Source organism: Mus caroli, unplaced genomic scaffold, assembly GCF_978045245.1.
Source record: "Mus caroli unplaced genomic scaffold, Mus_caroli_1 scaffold_4, whole genome shotgun sequence".
NCBI classification, from domain to species: Eukaryota; Metazoa; Chordata; class Mammalia; order Rodentia; family Muridae; genus Mus; species Mus caroli.
Window position 1 is genome coordinate 32,295,057 of NW_028227259.1, and position 22,156 is coordinate 32,317,212.

General features: G+C 45.1%; 1 protein-coding gene across 5 annotated transcripts in view; it reads left to right on the top strand.

Moving 5' to 3' along the window:
• Positions 1–22,156, top strand: part of Dnajb6 (DnaJ heat shock protein family (Hsp40) member B6) — a 52,070-nt gene that overhangs the window by 27,861 nt on the left and 2,053 nt on the right. The window contains exons 6-9 of one of the 5 annotated variants that reach the window (XM_021162037.3): positions 1,434–1,562; positions 2,522–2,663; positions 3,493–3,563; positions 18,996–19,316. In XM_021162037.3, the coding sequence (XP_021017696.2) occupies positions 1,434–1,562; positions 2,522–2,663; positions 3,493–3,563; positions 18,996–19,316 (663 nt within the window). Of the gene's footprint in view, positions 1–1,430; positions 1,563–2,521; positions 2,664–3,492; positions 4,244–18,995; positions 21,839–22,156 lie in introns of those variants that run through there. The other 4 variants (XM_021162034.3, XM_021162038.3, XM_085836559.1 and 1 more) reach the window with 4 other exon arrangements.

Here is a 22,156-nt window from a genome sequence, read left to right on the forward strand (position 1 = left end):
CTTTCTGCATGCATTTATATTTGAAAGTATGTGATATATGGTTCTTTACAGATTTCCTACTTTACTAGGGGAAATAAAAACACTAAGGTAAGTTTAAAAAGCAATAGTTATAAATATTGTTAGCTGCCATAATGAAAACCTGAGCGTGCTGCTGCCTTTAGATTGTAGTGTGATAACGTGTTCTAGGTAGAGTATTCCTTGCTGAAGTATTGGTAAAGCGCTGTCTTTTCAGGGCCGTCATGTTTCCAGTTAAGTGATGGTCACTGGTCCCAGTAAAAGTACTTCAGAAGTATAGTCCTGTGCCTGCCAATTAATGTCAGTTCAGATTCCATTGGTCTTATAAAAATATAAGATTCTGCCTGCCTATGTGTCTGTATCACATAGGTATTGCCCATGGAGGCCAGAAGAGGATGTTGGGTTCCCTGGAACTGGAGTTGAGATGGTTGTCAGCCTCTATGTAGGTGTCGCTCCGTATTAGCAACACTTACTTTTAACTTCTGAGTCAACTCCATCCCTATCTTGACAGTTTTGAACCATCAAATTGAATAGATATGAGAAAGGAATTATTGGGTCATAATCATCAGGCTCACCAGCAGTTACATTCACCTGTTGCTGTTGTTTTGGAACTTTTGTAGACCAGGCTTGTCTCGGATTCAGAGATCTGTCTGTCTGAGTTGGGATATAAAGGTGTGGGGTACCATGCTGGACTCTGATTTTGAAAACTGCTCCTCCTCTCTGTACAAGTTTCTAAGGTTGGAGGCTGGAGAGATGGCTCATTAGTACTACCCTTGCAGAAGATCCGCTTCCAGAACTCAAGGCAGGCATCTTACAAGTACCTTTCTTTAACTTCAGCTTCTGGGTGATCTGATGAGTCTGGCCTGTATGCACATGCCCCTAAATGACACCTAACTAACTATGCATCAAATAGTGAAAAGTTGGAAAACAGCAACAAAGCTATCCTAAGATTGAAACCATCTTTTTTGTTTTTCAAGACAGGGCTTCTCTCTCTGTGTAGCCCTGGCTATCCTGGAACTTGCTCTGTAGATCATGCTGGACTTGAACTCAGAGATCCACCTGCATTTAGGAGTGCTGGGATTGTGGGCTTGTGCCACACAATGCTGGGCTGAAACTGTCTTTTTTAACGAACCTAATTGTGTACTGAGCTTTGTTGAACAGCCCTCTGAAGGCTTGATGAGGTATCTGTAGATACACCGTTCCCATTAGGCACTTGTCTGGTCATTTGCACTGAGCTTTACTTGAATGGAACCAGTAAATGAAAGTTGTAGAGCACGTGCTCCAGAGTGCTAAGAGCTGTTGGGTGTTTGTGCCTAACAGACCCATGTGTTTCAAGGCATTACCCCATTTTTCTTTCTCTATGGAAAAAAAACTTAAATATTTTCATAATGCATTTAAAAAAAATCTGTTTCTAGAAGACCCATTTGATGACTTCTTTGGAAACCGAAGGGGTCCCCGAGGAAGTAGAAGCCGAGGTGCCGGCTCATTTTTCTCTACCTTCAGTGGATTTCCTTCTTTTGGAAGTGGATTTTCTGCTTTTGATACAGGTATTAAAGCCTTTTTTACTTTTGATCTGCCTTTTAGCTAGTATAGTTTGAAGTTTGTATGGGACAGGGCAGGTAAGTTTGGTTGGAAATCTGTTTCCTGTTTTGAGGTGGGTAGTGTAGACAGATTCTTCCTTACAGCTCTGTGTGAAAGACCAATCCCACCACACTGGATGCCAGGTTTAAGCCCAGTTAGGGTTTGTAAAAGGCATCTTGTCAAAAGTCACAGCCACTAATTGTGGGTATTTGTGGGTGTGTGGTTGCCCCTGCATTAAGGTGTGGCCCAAATGTGACATAGACTCAGGGTTCTCAAAATCTGTATATGAGAAAGCAGGACTTTATTTACATCTCTAATATAATTCTGTTGTTGAGTGTATGGGCACAGGCATGCCATTGTGTGTTTGGAGGTGGTCTTCTCCTTCAACATGGCTTCTAGGGATGGAACTAAGGTCATCAGGCTTTAATGGCACTCCCCGTCTCCCCCCACACCCCTCCAACACACACACACACACACACACACACACACACACACACACACGCACGCACTCCCTGGGAAAAGTTAGCTGATAGTCTAGAGCAGTGATTCCTGGGTATGGTCTTAGCTGTTGACTAGCATGTATTGCCTCTGCTCCCAACCCTTAAGTCTCACTGTAGATTAGGATGGTCTTGAGACCTCTTCATCCCACATGCTTGGATTAATTTAAAGGCATGTACCACATTAGGACCTTGGCATGTTGTTCTCTGGGGCAGCTTTTGGGAGAAAAAATTAAAAATAACAGGTATTTGTGCATGCTTGTCTACTGTGTGGGTAGAACATCATTTAGGCTTGAACTAGTTAAGTACTTCACCCACTTTTTCAGCTCACTTAGCTCCCTTTGAGGCTTACAAATTTGGAATAAGGTAATTTTTGTGTGAATCTTAAACTATGTAGCTTTTAACTGTACTTTTCTGTTTCTTTATAGGCTTTACTCCATTCGGGTCACTAGGTCATGGGGGTCTCACTTCATTTTCTTCAACGTCATTTGGCGGCAGTGGAATGGGCAACTTCAAATCAATATCAACTTCAACTAAGATAGTTAATGGCAAAAAAATCACTACAAAGAGGTATCTCTCTCGATCTCTGTTTTTCTTTTATTTTTTAAAAAAAGATTTATTTATTATATGTAGCTGTCTTCAGACACACCAGAAGAGGGCATCAGATCTTACTATGGATGGTTGGGAGCCACCACGTGGTTGCTGGCATTTGAACTCAGGACCTCTGGAAAAGCAGTCAGTGCTCCTCACCGCTTAGCCATCGCTCCAGCCCCTATTTATTTATTTATTTATTTATTTATTTATTTATTTATTTTCGAGACAGGGTTTTTCTGTGTAGCCCTGACTGTCCTGGAACTCACTCTGTAGACCAGGCTGGCGTCGAACTCAGAAATCCCCCTGCCTCTGCCTCCCAAGTGCTGGGATTAAAGGCATGCACCACTGGCTAGTGTGCTTAATTTCTAAATCAGCTAAAGCTTTAAAGCTTTTTGCTTTGAATATTTGCTTAATTTTTCCTTTGATGCATATCACTGTGTGGTCATTTGTCATGAGAGTCCCTGGCATTGTCAGTGTCGAAAAATGAAAGTGGCTGTCTGAGCAGGAAAACCCTAATGGCAGAGTTGGGCTGCGACCACTTGCCATACTCCAGCCCCAGTCTTACTCTTTGTGGTTAATAACATCTCCTGTATTTGATAGTATTTGAGTCCACATTTACTTTTGGCAGGATTGGAATTTTAGGAAGAACTCTTGAGCTTAGTTTTCATGGTTCTGTTATGTAAATCACAAATATATATATATTTTATACTTCTAAGGACTGAGCTCAGGGCCATAAGTTTGTTAGTAAAACTCTTGCTAAACATTCTGATTGAACAGAGGTTTCTAAATGGGTCATTTCTTACAGAATTGTGGAGAATGGTCAAGAAAGAGTAGAAGTTGAAGAAGATGGGCAGTTAAAGTCCTTGACGATAAATGGTAAGGAGCACCTGCTACGCTTGGATAACAAGTAATTCAACGCACGCATTTAACAGAAATGTTAAACCATAACAAGCACCATTTGAGGAATAACAGGAACTTTTTTTTGAAGATTTGAAACGAACTCGACTTTCTGTATAACTGTACCTAAACTAAAGTATTTATAAAAAAGCTCATTGGAGCCTCCAACTATCAGATTTTTGAGTTTGTTGTTGGGACCACAAAATAGGACCTTTCTATTTCTTTTGTCTTTAAAATTGTTGTAATCTCTGTATGCACTTTGCTTTAAACAAATCGTAATCTGAGGTGAGCCCTGTGACTTGAGTAGTGCTAGGATGAGATTGTCTGTAACACCAGCATGGATCTGCTTCCCATTGTGGTGAATTGTGAGTGAGTAGTGTCAGCCTGCTGTGAAGTTAACATTGCCAGATAAATCTTCTACGGAAATACTTCAATTTTATTTTCAGTATTTAGTGATGAAAGCTATTACTGCATCAATGGTAATACATTTCTGGTTCAGTGTACACTAAGGATGTTTTCTAGTTGTGCATGGATGCTGGCAACCTCGTCAGTTTGACTATTGTTTAAATATGTAATGTTAAGCTTAGGTTTAAAAAAGCTGGTAATTTGGGTTTTTGTCATTTGCTTAAAAAAAAATAAATGCGAATGTGTTTGGTGCATTCTTTCATGAGTGGGGTCTGCAGCCTTCTTGTGTCTGTGTGATTTTGTGCCTGAGCTTCTGTGTCACCTCATTAGTGCTTCCTTCTGTCGAGGGTGAATTCTGAGTGGAAGTTACAACATAGACCGGTCTTCAGTGTATACAGAGGGCATATGAATGAAGACCTGTAAACTATGAGCAACAACTTGGTGTGGTTTGTAAGGGTGGGTGTGGGAGTGGAGATTATATGGTGACCTGTATAAATAATGAGCAGTACTTTTGTGATATCTGTCGTGAATCAGGGAGCACTGCTGGGGATTGAATCCAGGGCTTGATACATGCTAGACAGGTAGCTTACTCCTTATCTGTATTTTGAAATAATCTTTTAAGTGCTCAGTCTAGTCTTGAACTTGAGATCTTTCTGCCTTCACCTCAAGTGCTCCACCAAGCCTCATTATTACAGGATTTAGTTTAACATTTGTGTGAGGAAAGGAACTGGGTTCAAATGTTTTCACTGCAAAGTATTTTGAAGATTTTTTTAGGGATACAGTTTACAGAAGATCACTTCAGAGCAGGGCATTGTGCATGGGACATCAAGGTATGATTAAAGAGCCAGTAAACAAACTTACTTCAGTCTGCAAAAACAATCAGTGATTATGACAATTTTAACTAAAAGGTCAGTTAAGTGAGATTACACTAAATTTGCATTTAAACCCCTGCTCCACCATTTAAGAAGTGAGTAGTGTGTAGATTCTGATATAAGGATCCCGACACTCCTGGAATAAGGAATAGAAAGCTTTATCTCAAAGTGAATGAGTGGTCTAAAGAGAGCACTTGAACACGTTAGGAGAGAGATGGTTGTGGGTACTCAGGAACACTGCAAAGTCTGAGTGCCCTTTGCTTTATTTTGCAAGTTTTGATAAAGGCTTTCTGGTTCAGTGTACACTAAGGATGTTTTCTAGTTGTGCATGGATGCTGGCAGTTTGACTATTGTTTAAATATGTAATGTTAAGCTTAGGTTTAAAAAAAGCTGGTAATTTGGATTTTTGTCATCTGCTTAAAAAATGCGAATGTGTTTGGTGCATTCTTTCATGAGTGGGGTCTGCAGCCGTCTTGTGTCCGGTCGATAACAGGATGATACAGAAGCGCTCTGGTGTTGCCTAATGATATGTGAATGGAAAGGAGTGAGACAGCAAGTACTTGGCCCCAGTTTTGCCTTCTTTGCACATAGGATGTTGGAGCTTGAAGCATGTCACACAACACACGCTGGCCCAAAGATGGTTGGTGATGGAGAAGGAGGGCACACGGACAAGTGTTTGACTTTTACACTTGAGCAGTTGTCTTGCTCATTCTTTCTTTGCTGGCTGTGCAGACACACTTGTTCTCAGCTGAATGCCCAGGGGACAAGCCACTTTTGGGAGGGCTCGGATTGCTGGGTAGTGATAGTGTTATTCAGCAGTGACTTGCTAACCTTTGCTACATTGGTTTTAGAAGAATTTTGATGCTGTGCTCAGTTTCTGCACAGCGTCATGTCATCCTCAGTAGCTAGCTGCTGTGTGCAGAGCCACCGCATAGGAGGTATCTGTGTTTTGTGGATTCTCTTTGCCTCACTCATTTTCTTCTGTGTCTTCCAACTTGGTTTGAATGAAGGATTATTCTCCTTTTTTTTTTTTAAATAACAAAAGTTGTAGGGTTGATTCTGGGACTGAATGGCTTATATTACTGATATGTAATTATATGTAAATTAGTATATTATATACTGAATCTCAATACTCTTAGGTGGCTTGCCCTGTGGCAGGGCGTAATCAATCTAACCAGACACCAAAGTCCTCAGCCTGTGTGCCTGGACCTCTAAAGTATGGGGTGTGTCCAGGTGCTCACAGTTGCAGGACAGTGGGACGGGGAGCCTCTGGGCAGCAACTCTAGTTTTGTCCATCACAATGCAGGTGACCTCTTAAGAAATAACTCTTCCAGCTGGGTGGTGGTGGCACACGCCTTTAACCCCAGCACTTGGGAGGCAGAGGCAGGTGGATTTCTGAGTTTGAGGCCAGCCTGGTCTACAGAGTGAGTTCCAGGACAACCAGGGCCTCACAGAGAAACACTGTCTCGAAAAACCAAAAAAAAGAAAAAGACAAATATCTCTTCCAGAATTATTTTCTGGGAGGTGGTGGTGATAGAGAGAGGGTCTTGTTCTTCTGTCCTTTCCCCCCAAGTGCTGGGATGTTCTGCAAGCAGAGTGTCAGCTTTTTTCTTTGTTGTGTTTTGCTTTTGAGATAGCACCTCACAGTGTGTGTAGACTAGACTGTCTTGGAACTCAGACATACCTATCTCACTCCTGAGTACTAGAATTAAAAGTGTACACCATCACTCATAGCCTCTTGGTTGGTTGGTTGGTTGGTTGGCTGGTTGGTTGGTTTGTTTTGAGCCAGGGTTTCTTTGTGTAGCCGTGGCTGATCTAGAACTAGTCTGTAGGACAGGTAACCTCAGCCTCAGCAGGACACTGTATGAGAACCTCTGTGGGTTGGGGAAGAAGTCCTGGGGAGTGTTGAAATACCTTTCTCAAAGACTTAAAAGAATTACTCTATATTTGTGTTTGTGCCTGTTTCTTCACCTGCACTGTACATACATAAAAATTTAAAAAAATCAATTTTCTTTTCCATTCTGTGGGATTTGAGGATTCTCCCAAGTGTTACTATTAAGGATGTGCTCTGTCACCATCCTAGTTAACATTATTCATAATGCTTGAGAGTGTTGTAGAAAATATTTAATCTCAGACTGGGGCTTCTATCCCATGTTTGATCATTCAGTTCCTGGATTAAAAAGTCACAACTTTTATTATGTACAATAAGCCTTAATCAGCACAAGAGCTGGGCAGATATCTACCCTCTATGCTATTAAAGTCTACTTTTCTAACGGTAACCCCTGAGTTATTTTACCTGGGTTGCTCTTAACTACTTGGCCAGCCCTCGTGGCCATGCTTTTTTGACTCTTAACCTATGTCTGATTTTTCCTCCACCTTTTCTTTCTCCTCATGGTCTCCTCTGACCCTAAGGCCAGGAACACCAATTTCCACCTGTCTCAATTTGGCCCAGCTGTAAGCATCTTTATTCAGTCAGAAATAACTTGGGTTGGGGCAAGGTCACATAGTGTCACTTGGGTCTCTTTGCCTCGTCTCTGGGGCAGGTACGTCTTGGGAGCCGTACATAGCATTAAAGTGCATATCAACAATTTTAACGTGGTGTGTACATGCTGCAGCATAATTGTGGAGAAGTAACTGACATTCAGGAGTCCTGTGACTTTAACCACATGGAAGGAACGTAGGGGTCCGACTTGTGATGTGGGATGTAAGTCTTCCCTCAGAGCCATCTGGCTGCTCCTTTCATAAACTTGTTGCCAGCATTATTAACTGCTAGATGCAACCTTTTTCTATTCAGGACAGTGTGGAGGAATTCTGGGGGTTGGACCTGTTCTTGCTAAGCCAATCTTTCCTTTTTTTTTTTTTTTTAATTCTTTATTTACATTTTAAATGCTATCCCGAAAGTTCCCTATACCCTTCCCCCAATTTTTACTTACATAACTGGTTTTTAGGGTTTGTTTCTGTGTGCCTCAGTGGTTTTTTTGTTTTGTTTTGTTTCCTGGAAGGTCAGCTCACACTAAGCATTTTTAGGCTGACTTACCTTTTAAAGTTCACTATTTGGCTTTATGGGTGTTTTCCTTGCATTTATGTTTGTGTTTTGCATGTATGCCTGTTGTGCTGCTGTGTGAGTGCTGAGATTTGAACCCGGGTCTTCTGTGGAGCTGTGCAGTGTCTTCAGAAATACCAAATGTATTCACACCCTTTCTTTTGAGACAGGGATGGATGGAAACTTGCTGTATAGACCAGGCTGGCCCAGAACTCCTAGATGAGCCTCCTGAGCCCTGCGATTAAGAGTGTTCTGGCTATTCCACTTCGCCCCTTTAAGACCTGGGTTAGGGTAGAGTGCTTGTGATATTTTCTCAGGGGCCTGGCTTAGCAAGTTGTCAGTTATTTATTTTTAAAATTGTTCAGTGCTGGGGTAAAACTCAGTGCCTACTACTGTATGTAACCTTGGCTTGTCATTGTTGATTTTTAATTGTATGTGTGAGTGATGTCAGCGTGTATGCTTGTGCACCATGACTATGCAGTACATGAGGAGGCCAGAAGAGGGCATTAGATCCCCTGGAATTGGAGTTAGAGACCTCAGGACCATATGAATGCTGAGAATTTCCCTGGAAGAACGGCCAGTGCTTTTGACTGCTGAGCCGTCTCTCTAGCCTGTTCTTGATTTAAAAAGATAGAGTTCACATCATTCATGTAGCTGTACACTGTTAAGGTGACAGTGGGATTAAAATAAATCTGTATGGGTGTTTTGCCTGTATATGTCTGTACTATGAATGTCTAGTGACTTTGGAAACTAGAAGAGGAGTTACAGATAGTTGTAAATTGCCTTGTCGATCCTGGGAATAGATATCTGGGTCCTCTAGAAGGGCAAGTACTGTAACTGCTGATCTTTTCAGCCCCAGGATTTGGTTTGGATTATATATTTCTCTCAGTATGCACATAATAGTTCATGCACTCATGTAAATTCAAGAGCGTGTCTGATTCCTTAAAGCTGGAGTTATAGGTGGTGATGAGGTGGCTGCGGTGCTGGGAACCAAACTCCGGTCATCTGGGAGAATATGAAATGCTAGAGGGCCGGCTCTCCAGCCTACTGACAGCATCATATTCTGTGAGAGGCTGCTTTTAGAAAGATTAATATACAAAAAGTCTCCTTTCAGCCAGGTGGAGGTGAGACATACCTTTAATCCTGATTTTGGAGACAGAGGAAGGCAGATCTCTGACTGAGACCAGCCTGGTCTACGGAGTTAGTTCCAGGACAGCCCGGGCTTTTGAGAAACTTTTTTTTTTTTTTAAAGATTTATTTATTTTTATTATATATAAGTACACTGCAGCTGTCTTCAGACACTCCAGAAGAGGGCCCCAGATCTCATTACAGATGGTTGTGAACCACCATGTGGTTGCTGGGATTTGAACCTCGGACCTTCGGAAGAGCAGTCAGGTGCTCTTACCCGCTGAGCCATCTCACCAGCCCCAGAGAAACTTTTTTTTTTAAATTGAGAAACTTTGTCTAAATAAAACAAAAAACCAAAACAATACAAAAAAAGGTCTTTCTACCAGTTTTGAGGAAATAGATCCTGAAATTTATCCATTTTTCTCTGGGACTTTTTATGATAATGACTAGTCCTGATACCCAGAACCTAGAATGAACTGGGAGATGAGTCTGGGTGTGTATGTAGAGGATTCTTTTGATTATTTGAGGTGAGAACCTGCACCTGTGGCTGGCACCGTTCTGTGGCTGGGACACTGATGGTCAACATCCTGTGCTGCTCTTCTACCCTACTGTCTGTCAGAGTATTTCATCACAGTGGCAGGAAGAGAGACATACCACGCTCTTGGGGGTGGCCAACCTGCAGATTTACCGCCTCTAGCTTTCCAGTGTTTAGAGTGGTCTAGGAGGACAGGAAATGACTCAAGCTGGCATCTGCCTGGCCTTTACAAGATTTCAGCTGTGTCTGTGTCCTGCTATTTTCTCATCATTAGTGTTAGTACCACTTGGTTTACAAGGTTTCTGGGGCTGAAAGGGGAAAATGCTGCAGATAAGCCAGTGATCACAGACAGATACAGAGACAGAAGTGCAGAATTCTATTTTGTTTCCATTCCTTGATGAACTATCAATGCAGTAAGACTCAAAAAGTACTCTCCAATTTATTTTTGAGGTTTCAAGGCTGTCTTGGAACTCTAGAACCCCAACTTTAACACATGAACCTGCGCTTACCTCCTGAGAGCTGGGATTAAAGGTGTGCGCCTCCGCTGCCCGGCTCTGGTTTGGTTTCTAGGAGCACATTTTTAACTGCTGAGCCATTTCCCCAGCTCCAAAAGAATTTACTAAGTGGCATCTGGTTTTTGTCCAGCACCTTTCAGTCCTGTTTGTCTTTTTACTGGTACGCATGTGACAGAGGGAAGTGAAGTCTGATGCTGCCTTTAGCTTGTTCCCCATAAGATGTGGCTCTGGTCCTCTAGAAGGTGCTACAGGAGTGGCCGCAGCTGTGGGGTGCAGGGAGTTGCTATGCAGTACCGTCTTGTAACTAACAGCATTTGGCCCTGGTTACGGGAACAGTTGGTGTTTTTAAGATGCCCATTAAGTGCCAGCCCTACCGGTCTGAGAAATGATTGACTATGGGCACCTTTACCCAGTGGGACTTTTGATGGGTATGAGCAATGTGATTTGTGTGCCATCACATGGAACTGACACTTTAGGGCATACCAACTACACTTGGCTGCTGGAAGTCATTTGGCTGTTTGTCCACTGTGACTCACTGACTTCAGGATGTTTGTGACACAGCACCCAGAAGCTCAACTACAGAGGCAGGGTCTCTACTCTGGAACTCAGCTCTTGTCTTAGCATCCTAAATGCTGGGATTATAAGTGTCACCCAGCTCACCAGTTAATTTCATAGTCACTCTAGGTGTCCTCTGACCTCAGAGGACATAGCCTTTTTTAAGACTGAGGATGTGACTCAGTGGTAGGGTGCTTGCCTAGCCTGAGTTAGAAATAAAATTACTGTCCTGTTGAAATCAGTGCTTTAGGGATTCCCTGGTTTCTAGGTCTCCAGGTGAAATGTGACTTTTGCCTACTTGTGCATTTCCTAACTCTTCTCTACTAATGTCGGTTTCCTAAGATGACCCTGCGGTCACACCCTCCTTCATGCCAGGCTGGTTTTATACACGCCCCACTTGGTTTCCCACTTGCTGGCTGCTCAAGTGTGTCCTCTCACAGATGTCCCCATTCTGTTGTGTTCATTTGAGACTGACAGTGCAGAGTTTGTTTGAAACTATACAGCACTAAGGCTAAGAACAAGAGCCCTGTGTCCCAGTGCCTTGGCACTTGTTTTGACACCAGTGGTGTGACTGACTTCATCTTGTGAGCCAGCAGGTGATACAGATGAAATACCAGGTTGATGGCATTAATGACCTAGTGAAATAGACTTCTTTCTCCTTGTGTACTTGGGGAGGAGCTTATGTGAAGTCAGTACCCACATTCATGGGACTGCTGGACTCCGTGAGATCTGAAGCCCTACCACACTCTGTGACAGTTGAAAGTCTTTCTGTCTCAGCTTCCGGGTGACCTCAGTGTCTTGGCTCAGGACACTGGCAGATCGTGGGTTTGTTTTAACATTTCATTTCATTAGTTGTTTCAAAGCATATGTTTTCTGGTGTGTTACGTTCCCCAAGTGGAAAAGAAACATGACCTCTCATAACCCAGGGTGTGGACCAGTGCTTGACTTGCCTTAGGCTCTGGTTTGGGTCACCAGCATCAAAACAAACCCACTTTTTAAAAAAAGAAAAAAAGAAAAAAAATAGGTGAATATGGGACTTGTGAGATGACACTAACTGCTCTTCCAGAGGTCCTGAGTTCAATTCCCAGCAACCACATGGTGGCTCACAACCATCTGTAATGGGATCCGAAGCTCTCTTCTGGTGTGTCTGAAGAGAATGACAGTGTACTCACATAAATTTATATATTTTTTTTAAAAAAAAGTGAGTGTAAGGTGGTTGGGTGTGTTACGTGCCCTTGATCCCAGCACTCAGGAGTACAGAGTGAGTTCCAGGGTAGCCAGCGGCACACATCTCAAAAAACAGAAAACGAAAAACAAAATCCAAAGCGATCACCCTCTCCCTCCCCAAAACCCCTCCAAACTAAAAAACAGGCATCAAAGGAGCAGGAGAGCCGGCTCAGCAGTCAAGAACACTGACTGACTCTTTCAGGTTCAATTCCCGGCACCCACATGGCAGCTCACAGTTGTCTGTAACTCTTGATAATAAGCAGGCAAAATACAAATATAAGTTACATTTAAAAAGGCATCAGTAAAAACCTTTAAATCTATCAAAGTAAGGAGAAAGTCTGAGTTCAAAGCCAGCTTGGTCTGTGAGGAATTCCAGACCCTACTCTCATGAGTAAGTAGATAAAAACAAACCATAAGTGAAATAAAAATCATGCTAGCAGATGGGCTAGCCAAAATTGTGCCTTTTTTGTTCTGTTTTTGGTTTTTTTTTGAGACAGAGTTTTTCTGTATAGCTCTGGTTGTCCTAGAATTCACTTGTAGACCAGGCTTCCTTCAGACTCAAGGGATCTACCTGCCTCTGCCCTCCTGAGTGCTGGTATTAAAGGCATGTGCCACTACCACCTGACTGTACTAAAAATTTTAAATGGATTTATGTTTGTGTGTTTGGCTGCATGTATTTCTGTGCACCATGTGCTCACGAAAGCCAAAGCAGGGCAGATGTGGACACTAGGAATCTCACCTCTGTCTCCCTGACGGGCAGCCAGTGCAGGCCTCCTGATAACATCCTGTCCAGAAAGACTGCGTTCCTGACTCTCAGATAGTTTCCCCAGTTTTGAAGGGTTGCTAGGAGGACCTGGCATTTGTGTCAGTTGCAGAAAATATGCGCTTCTGTACATTCCAGAAAAGGCTTTTGTATATTTTTCATTAAATTTGTTTATATGTGCATTTGCATTCTGTCACACACTTGGAAGATGGAGGACAGTTGGTGGCTTCCAGAAAACTGGGCCATTAGGTTTTGAAGCAAATACCCTCGTTCTGAGTTTTCCTGCCAGCCCCACTTCTGTAAATATTAAAGATGAAGCACATGATTGATGGTTTAATGCAGGTGGCTTTGTGTGTGAGATGAGTTAAATGGAGCAAGCCCTAGGATCCTCACCAATATCCAGGGTGCACATACCCACGTTTCCTCCCGGTGTTAGAGCTGTGAGCGGTGAGCACTCTGAAACATGCTGGCTCGGCCCGGCTTGTCTTCCATGTATAGCAGTTGACCCAGTGCAGGTTCTTCCTACCTGTGCGATAGCAATGGCATTTCCTACGGAAACCCCACCCCCTACCCCCAGACTCTTTTCAAGTCTTTCAAGTTAGGTTTTGAGGTTGGCTATCAGGGGCTTCAGATAAAAAGGATTCAGAGGCCCCTGGATTGGAGGTCTCATGCTTACAGACCTTGTGAAGTCGTTCACTTACTCTGCTTCCAGGCACATAGCCTTAAAGATTCCACTGACTTGTGTGTATCAGCTGCTGGGTGTCTGTTTATCACAGGGTGGAGGAGGAAAACTTGTGCCTTGACTAGATGGGATTGTGGTGAGGTGAGGCAGGACAAGTCATGCAGGTTTGGACAGATTGCCTATGGCCTTGAAGCTGTGGGATCCTCTGTGTTTCTAGGGACCTGAAAGGTATGACAAAGTTTTGCTTATCTTTGAGGTGAGGTTAATAAACTGCTGTTTGTGGAGTTGGAACTGTCCTTCCCTAGGGTTCTGATGGGTTCTGTCTAAGTACTGTCTTGTTGCACCTGTGATTTTCCCTGTTAGCATGGGTTTTACTCCATACTTGTGATCTTGGGATTATTACATTCATCCCAGTCTGATATGTTAAATTGTGAGGTTAAACTTTTGTATAATCCATATCTGTTAAGGGAATAGAGCAGAGCTGGTCAGTTGAAGGGTTGGTTCCTTCTACAGTCTTTAAATATGATTGCTGTCTAATCTCAGATTATGCAGATCCGTCCTTCATTGTGTCCTGGAATATTCTGCCTGCCTAACTGCGGTAGATACTAGACTCCTGGCATTTGGGTCCCTGGAAGAGATAGACAGAGCAAACCATAGTGTAAACTGGGACCAAACCATCTTCACTACTAAGAAAGCAAGCCTTGAGGACATCTGTTAAGAGTTTATGGCAGTGGGTGTCAACCTTCTAGTGTGTAATCCTTTAATACAGTCCTTATATTGTGGTATACCCCAATGAAATAAAATTACTTTGTTGCTACTTCATAACAGCACTTTTGCTATTGTGAATGGTAACATAAATATCTGATATGCAGGATATCCGATATGCAGGATATGTGATATGCAGGGTATCTGATAGCCCTTGCGAGGAAGTTGTTTGACTTCCCGCCCCCAAAAGGAGTCATGACAGACAGGTTGAGAACTGCTGGTTTATGATGCTTTTTTTGTTTTGATGGAACTTTCTTTTGTTTTGCTCCCATGGATATTATGGTATTCAGCCTTGTTTATAGGTTTGTACTTGTTTATAGGTTTTTTTTTTGAGTCCTAGGTATGGAGTCTATGATGTCACATTGCTGAATGAGCACTTTCTCCCACAGCTACTGCTCTCAGTCCTTGCTCCAGCCATCAAGATTCCATCCTCCTCCCAGCCACCAGATGTGTTTTGAGGGCCCTGTGGATTAGCTCTGTGCTCTACCCTCTGTGCTGTGGGCTAGCTCTACCTCTTACTTCAGGCCTGATTAGGTGTTGAGGGATAACCACAGAGCATGGCAGTACCACAAATAATTTTGCTTTCATAAGGAAGCCCACCAAGAGCATGGCCAGGGCACACAGCCACTTTGACCTCTGCTCTGCCTTTCTGTCTCTTTGTAGTCTTTGCAGTGAGCAAATGAAGTCCTTTCTGCGGTAGGTGCTGGTCAGGACAAGTAGTGCTGCCTTACTTCTGGGTTCTGTGGACTCTGATTGGCTGCTTTGTGATGTGTGGTGTGGTGTGGTGTGGTGTGGTGTGGTGTGTGTGGTGTGGTGTGGTGTGGTGGTGGTGGTGGTGGTGTGTGTGTGTGTGTGTGTGTGTACACCTGTCCAGCTCTGATAGAATGTGCTGTGAAGGCTGTGGTTGGACCCAGTCAACCCACTGTAAATGAGGAGTGATGTGCTTTGGGGCAGGATATGAAGATGGCAGGGATGGTCCTCACTCATCTGCCAACTTCTCAAAGCTTATAGGGCATCTCCACATGAAGGAATAAGGCTGAAGATGCTTGAGCCTAGGTGTTTGCCATCATTTTGAAGGTGGTGGTGTAATAGTTATGTGTAGCTTTGTGGGTTTCTACCATAACAGGACAATGATAGGTCATCAGAACTGTAAGACAACATCCCCTGTAAAAAGCAATTTCCATGGGCTATTGTCAGTCTGGCCATGCTCCTGGACCCATAGAGTACTTATCTTCCTCCTTATAGGCAGCCATGAAGACAAAGAACAGAGGACTCAGGACTGGAAGGTTCTCAAGCAAGACAGGAATGTGATAGTCACTGCGTGGTACTTGAGAGAAAGCTGGTGTGCTGTGAGATTTGGAGCTTGTAAGCACAGAGCAGTCAGTCCACAGGGCCTTCTGTATTTGGGCTGGATCTAGGTTTGTGTGCTGAGGTCAGTAGCCCAACCCAGATTCATCCTTCCACATGGATCGATCATCGTCTTGGTAATGCCCCAGACACCAGTGGTTATGCTGTGCCTACTCTGGTCCAAATTGCCTTAGAGGTAGCAGTTGCTAAGTGGATCAGCCTCACAGGTCTTGTCACAGCAGCCAGTTGATTATTTTGGGGTGCTGGCTGCCAGCTACTCCTTAATATATTATGAGGACAGCAGGCTGGAAGGAAGGAGTGCTTGGACAAATACATGGTGAGTTATTTCTTAGCAGGAGTGCCTAGTGAGGATGCCTGAAGAGAGGTGACCGAATAGCTGCTGATTTCCCACCTTCATTTCTGACCCAGGCACTTAGTTTGTGGCACCCTGTATCCTGTGTCTCTGTGATTTTCACTGCTGGGCCATGGGCAGGGAAATTGCTAGTGAGGATTTTCAGGAAAACCCTGAGAGCTGGGTGGCACTCAGAACAGGAAGGATGAGAGGATTTGCCTGGCTGCTGTAGGCCACCAAGAAGTACTGGCCTTGTGCTTTGAGTCCTGAGCTCCTAGTTTACTAGTTATTTGTTATAAGAACGAGATCCAGGTTCTGAAAGAATTGTCAGGCACAATGTCAGCTTTCTGCTAGTTCTTTTCTAAGCTTAGTTCTTTCTAAAATTATTACATTTCTTTGTGAGTGAGTGGTGCATGTGTGTGGGCGTGTGCGCGCCCACCACAGGTGCAGATTGGAGGACAACTTGAGAATTGCTTCTCTCCCGTGCGGGTCCTGGGGATTAAGTTCAGGTTATCTAGAGACTGCCATATCCAGGGATCCATCCCATAATCAGCTTCCAAACGCTGACACCATTGCATACACTAGCAAGATTTTGATGAAAGGACCAGATATAGCTGTCTCTTGTGAGACTATGCCGGGGCCTAGCAAACACAGAAGTGGATGCTCACAGTCAGCTATTGGACGGATCACGAGGCCCCCAGTGGAGGAGCTAGAGAAAGTACCCAAGGAGTTAAAGGGATCTGCAACCCTATAGGGGGAACAACATGATGAACTAACCAGTACCCCGGAGCTCTTGTCTCTAGCTGCATATGTATCGAAAGATGGCCTAGTCGGCCATCACGGGAAAGAGAGGCCCATTGGACTTGCAAACTTTATATGCCCCAATACAGGGGAATGCCAGGGCCAAAAGAATGGGAATGGGTGGGTAGGGAAGTGGGGGGAGGTATGGGGGACTTTTGGGATAGCATTGGAAATGTAATTGAGGAAAATACGTAATTTAAAAAAATATATATAATAAAAAAAAAGTTCAGGTTATCAGGTTTAGCTTATCCGCAGATCATCTTTACTCTCTAAGCCACCTTGCAATTCGCCAGTCCTGAGATAACAAAAACCAGCCAGTTTACTCTTCAGAAAGTAAGCACAGAACTCGTTGAAGGTGCTCTGAATGAAGTCAGGTGCACTCTTATTTCCGGGCTGGGGAATGTAGGGAGTGCAAGTGAAGAGAACCTGCAATAAGAAACTTGCCGTCCTTGTGACTGGCTTCCTGCTATAGATAACCCAGCTAAGGTCTGAAAGCCAGAGTGTGTGGAGCTTGCGCAACAAGGGCCAAGGCCTGTAAAGGTCTGTTAGGACATTTGTTTATTTCCACTGGGGGTTGTACCTTGTGGGGTCTGCGGATGGACCCAGCAGGCCTTTTGGGATGGGTGCTCCCTGAGCAGAATGTGGGGTGCACTCTGTCTCCTCTTATGGCTGACGGGAACTTGGTTCTGCATAGACCTGAGGATATCTGTTTTGGCACTGAGGTAAGTAAGAAGATGAGCAAGAGGCTGCTGTCTGGAGACTCAGCACGATGTCCCCAAAATAAAGGTTTGGCAGCAGGTGATGGGGTGTCACACATAAAAAAAAAATAGTTTCCTTCGCAAGTTACAGTAGTTAGTGCTTAACCGTACCTTTCTCCTCAGCACTCCCTCCTCCCCTCCCTTCCCGTGATGAAATATGGGGGTTGTTATATAGCTTCAAATTATGTAGTTCCAGGCTGACTTAGAGCTGCTTTTTTTTTTTTTTTCCTCTTTGAGACAGGGTTTTTCTGTGTAACAAGCCCTGGCTGTCTTGTCTTGCCTTTGTAGACCAGGGTGGCCTTGAACTCATGGAGACCTGCCTGCCTCTACCTCCTGAGTGTTGGGATTAAAGGCAGCTGCCACCATGCCTGGCCTGTTTGCTTTTTGATAAGGTTTTGCTATGTAGTCCAGAGTGGCCTCCAGCGCATTGTCATTTCAGCGCACTTGTCAGTGTTGACATTACAGCACGTATGACCATACGTGCAGGGATTTTACAGGCATGGTTCTCTGTTCAGCAGAGACTAGTCTGGCTTGGAGTCTGTCTGGGCTTCCTTTCAGAGTGTTGGAGTGACTGGCCAGCTGTCCTGGAACTTACTTTGTGACCAGGTTGGCCTGCCTCTGCTGCTTGAGTGCTAAGACTAAAGGGAAGTGCCACCACCCCCCACCTGCATTACCCTGTTAAGATTCTGCCAGGTTCTATTGTTACCTACCAGGCTTCTCCACAGGTCTGGCTCCTGCAGAACTTGGTCCACGGGAAAGGTCCAGATGAGGGCTGATTTAAAATACTTACCACGTTGCCCTGAGCATGTGCCTCCCAGGGATGAAAGAGGAACCTGCATGTGGGGCAGTTGTACCTTTCTTGCTTTACTACCAAAGAAAGGCAGCTCTTGCATGTCTCTGTCTGAGTTGACACATAGGCTGCAATTGGTGGTTGCAGGTTTATGCTCTTGGTAAGCTGAGTGTCTAGAATGGAGAGTCACTGCCTCCAGCTTTATGCCTGGTATAAATGATAACGGCACTGTTACTCAGTTACAGGGAATAGAAGTTAACCCTTTGTTGCTTTCTTGTTTTATTTTCAGTATCCGTCTAGTGTGTGAAACCTTGTTTCAGTTTTGCCAAAGATAAACAGCCTTCTGAATGATGACAGGGCGGAGTGTTGAGCGTGTGATGAGCTGGGAAATTTCTGGGAGATTACCTGGGGCCTGGCTCTACCACCCTAGGGATGGAGGGCAGAGTGAGTGCCCGAGGCTTCTGCAGTCCTCCTACCCCACTTTGTGCTTGCTTTTAGAGGTGATGCTTCCGTGGTTGCTAGCCTATGAACATGCTTGGCCTCTTTGCAGGGCTGAATTGTTGGGTTGGCAAGAAGCATGTTAAGTGGTATCTGCCAGGCCTATTTCTTGATTGTTCAACTGAGAATCTGCCTGATGATAATACAGCAGAGAGAGAGAGAGAGTAGATTTCTCTGGGATTGTTTTCATTTCCAATGTGGGAAGAGAATGTTCAGGCCCAGTAATGCAGTGGAGGGAATGGATAGTTTCTTCTTTTATAAATGGATGGTGGCTCTAGAGATGGAGCCATCTTTTGGGAAAGAAGGTGTGTGAAGCCTCTTGCTCCCAAGGGAGGGCTGAGGCTCACAGCTCTCCCTGGTGTGCTGTGTTTTCAGGTGTGGCCGACGAGAACGCCCTTGCAGAAGAATGCCAGCGGAGAGGCCAACCCACACCAGCTCTGGCCCCTGGCCCGGCCCCAGCACCAGTCCGGGTCCCCTCCCAGGCCCGGCCCCCGGCCCCAACTCCAGCCCCAGCTCCAGCTCCAGCCCCAGCCCCAGCTCCAGCCCAGACTCCAGCCCCTTCTGTCAGCACCCGCCCACAGAAGCCACCCAGGCCTGCCCCAACGGCCAAACTTGGGTCTAAAAGCAACTGGGAAGATGACGAGCAGGACAGGCAGCGGGTTCCTGGCAACTGGGATGCCCCTATGACCTCAGCAGGTGTGCAGAAGGGAGATGGTGTGGAACATCCCCAAAGTGTTTTGCCCCCAGGTCCAGGACAGCAAGCACAGGAGTCAGGCCTGTGTTGCTGCATTCTGACCTGAGGGGGCATGGGGAGCTGAGGGTAGGTGCCAGGCCTGCCAAGAAGGGACAGAGAGGATGCCTGTGTCCCGCTCACCTCCCACAGCTGCTCTATGTACGGCCTAGCTGCGTGGCTCAAAGCCAACCCCATGATTAAAACAGGGGTCCCAGTATTCTGATGTGTATGGAGTATATTGTCTGGGTTAGATTGACTGCTAGGGAATTGCTAGGTACTGCTTCTGTCCTTAATAGTTCTGGTCTATAACTTTTTGGGATCTGTCACTTAACCTGACTTACCACTTGCACACTTATTAACTTCACTCTCCAGACGGAAAGCTCCAGCCATGCACCCAGTAGAGTTATCTCAGTTGAGCCACAGGTGGAGGTGGAGGTGGAGGCCTGGCTCCTCCCTCTGTGCTCATGGTGGGATTGTTCACCATCTGGCTCTAGCCTCAGCAGGTAGCTTGTATATTTCCAGGAGTATTCCTCATAGAACATTCTATGAGGTGGTCAGCGTGTTCACATTGAACTTTCTAGTGAGGCCCCAGCCCTGTATGAAGGTTGTTTTATTGTCCAGAAGCTAGAGTTTGTGCCTGTGGCTATACAACTCCCTAGGCCAAACTACAGTGATATGTTTTGGTGGTTTATGTCACATTGTGTTGCAAAGTGCTCCAAGCAGGAAACAGGGCAAAGGTCTATTCCTTTGTTTTTCAGAAGTTTGCATTAAAGTCAAGACCTCAAGCCCCTCTGGTTCTCCTCAGAGAAGGATGAAGCAGGTGTCCTTTAGGGTTCTATAAGCAGAAGCAAACATAGTACTTGTGGCATTACTAGAATTTTGGGTAGCCAGCTTAGTTACCTTGCTGTGGAGAGATGCCAGCAAAACCAGATGGGTGACTGAGCTCTGTGCAGCTGAGTGGCAGATGCTTCCCTGCCTGCACTGGGGAGCTCCTTGTGCCTCAGTGGCTGTGGACACCTCCCATGAGCACTGTCTCGGTGCTGAGTGAAACAGAATAGAGCAGCCTTGTAGAGTTTGGTGACCTCCCCCAACTCTTGTTCCCCCAACTCTTGTTGTAAAGGTGCTGGAGCCTGGCCTAGGAGGTGCTATGTCATTAATCTTCTGGTAACTAGAGGTATATAGGGACAGGCCTGACTGCAGAGCTTGTTTATAGGTGCGTAGGGCCCCCACAGCAGGATCTGGACAGGAAGTGTGACTGCAGCACATGGCCCTTCTCTAGGCCCTGGCCGTCTCTCTTAAGCCAAAGGTGCTCAGCCAAGGCCAATCTGGAGACAGAATTTATTAGTAAGAACAGCAAAGTGCTTTCACTTTGTTGTTCTGCCAGTGCAGATCTAGACTCTACGTGTGCATGCGTGTGTACAAGTGTGTAGTGGTGAGCTTGTGGATCCTGGTAGAAATCTCTCATGAGAGGCTGGAAAAGCTGTGCGCGAGGTGGTCTCCCTATGTCCTGAGCCTGGAGTCAGCAGCACTGCCAGCGTGGCTCTGGCTGTGACTGGCAGCTTCTCTAAGCTTTGTCCCTTTACTCCCTTTTTGTTTACAACAAAACAACTCCCCGCGCTTTAAGTTCCAGAGCCATGCTTTCCTATAGGAAGGAAAATGTAACGCTTCACTTACCTTCTCTCTCAGAGATGGTGGCCCGTTTTGAAGTGGGGTTCTCCAAACTGCCACCTGAGCTACACAGGGTTTGGCTTAATTAAGTGAAAACAGAGGCCCGTTGGGAGGGAAATTAGAAACAGCTACCACACAAAAGTGGTTTCAGTTTCCACAACAAAACCGTGACCGGGGCAGCGTACCTTGCTCTGTACTGTAAGCTACTGTCCTCCTCTGGCTAACACAGAAGCCTTTGCAAAGTCTGGTCGTCTGCTGTTGGGATCAGGGGGACCAAGTCCAGACCTTAAAATTCTGAGAGCCACCGTTGAAGACCTAAGATGTCCTGGGCCAGGCTTCCCACACTTCACCCAGTGCAGCCTTCAGGGGCTTTGCTATTATTATTGGTTTTGGTTGGATTGACGAGTCTTGGGCCAGTTTTCCTAAAAATTCATACAAGGAGAAATTTGGTGCAAGCCATCCCAGTTGCAGGTCCCAGTGTCTGTCAGATGTGGAGCTGCTGGGTACAGTCTAGGTGCAGCCTGGCTCCTTGGCATCAGCAAGTGGAGTTTCCTAGATGAAAAACATTCTCATTGAGGTCCCTTCCTAGAAAAGGATTTACTGTGCAATTTAAGCCACCAGGGGTTGTCAGGAGTTGGACTGTGGTCAGCCAGCATAGCCATGGTCCATACTGTGTTGGTGATGAGGGGAGAACTAAATATAGTTGGATTTGCTGGCTCTGTGCGTGTGTGCGTATGTGCGTGCACGTGTGCTGTGGACTGCCTACATGCTTGGTAAGCTCTGTATTGCTGAGCCATGAGTTCAAGATATGTAGCCCCCCCCCCCCCCCCCTTAACTTTTTTTGCAGGCTATTCTGTGGCCTTGAAAGTTTGTTCTGCAGAGGGAGCTGCATTTTGGTAAAGGGAGTAGTGGCATTTTGCATTTGTTTGTGGATTCCACATACAACGCAGTCAAAAAGAAATTACTCAACATGAGAAGAGGCATGAATAAAAGAATAAACATTTCCTTCCTCCTCCTTCTTGCTCAACTTGACCCTGCCTAGTAGTGCTGTGGAGTGTGGCCCTTTTCACAGAGCATGGCTTGTCATTCCCAAAGCTAGAGCCTGCATCTAAGCCTGCTGCTGGCCTGCCTTCCT